Source organism: Penaeus monodon, chromosome 19 (genome assembly GCF_015228065.2).
Source record: "Penaeus monodon isolate SGIC_2016 chromosome 19, NSTDA_Pmon_1, whole genome shotgun sequence".
Taxonomy (NCBI): Eukaryota; Metazoa; Arthropoda; class Malacostraca; order Decapoda; family Penaeidae; genus Penaeus; species Penaeus monodon.
Window position 1 is genome coordinate 34,922,882 of NC_051404.1, and position 446 is coordinate 34,923,327.

The 446-nt window shown below is 40.1% G+C and overlaps 1 protein-coding gene across 1 annotated transcript in view; it reads left to right on the forward strand.

The window, feature by feature from the left end:
- Positions 1 to 173, forward strand: part of LOC119585399 (adenylyl cyclase 78C-like) — a gene marked incomplete in the record, with an annotated part of 159,642 nt that extends 159,469 nt beyond the window's left edge. The window contains 1 exon segment of the mRNA XM_037934062.1: positions 119 to 173. Within this exon segment, the coding sequence (XP_037789990.1) occupies positions 119 to 173 (55 nt within the window).
- Positions 174 to 446: the final 273 nt, after the last annotated feature.

Genomic DNA, 446 nt, shown 5'->3' on the forward strand with positions numbered 1-446 from the left:
TCCCCTGATCTATACCAAAATCCCTCCTCTAGATGCAGTTTTGGTTCCCTTACCCATGCGTTGTGCGAAGTGGTCTAAACCCCCATCTGGCCTATAATCTTTTTATTTTATTTTCTAGGCTGAAATTGAGCTTTGGAAATAGACAAAGGCAGCAAGAGCTTCAGTCTGGTTAGAGTTGAGGTTGGGGACTACAGGATGGACTTCAGTATTGGTATTGACTTTGTAACGCGATGTAAAAATGAAATGAACCATCCTCTTCTACAGGTGCTCCCACATGCAGAGGAATCTGATTCGTTTATACATCTTTTCATTTCTTTATTTATCTTTTATTTTTGAGTTTCTTTCTTTAAATATCGTGGATGTGTTTTATGACATCCTGTAGTTTTTAACGGAAGCCGACGGAATGGAGGAACTAAGAGCTGCCAAGGAACATGCTGAGAAGTTGG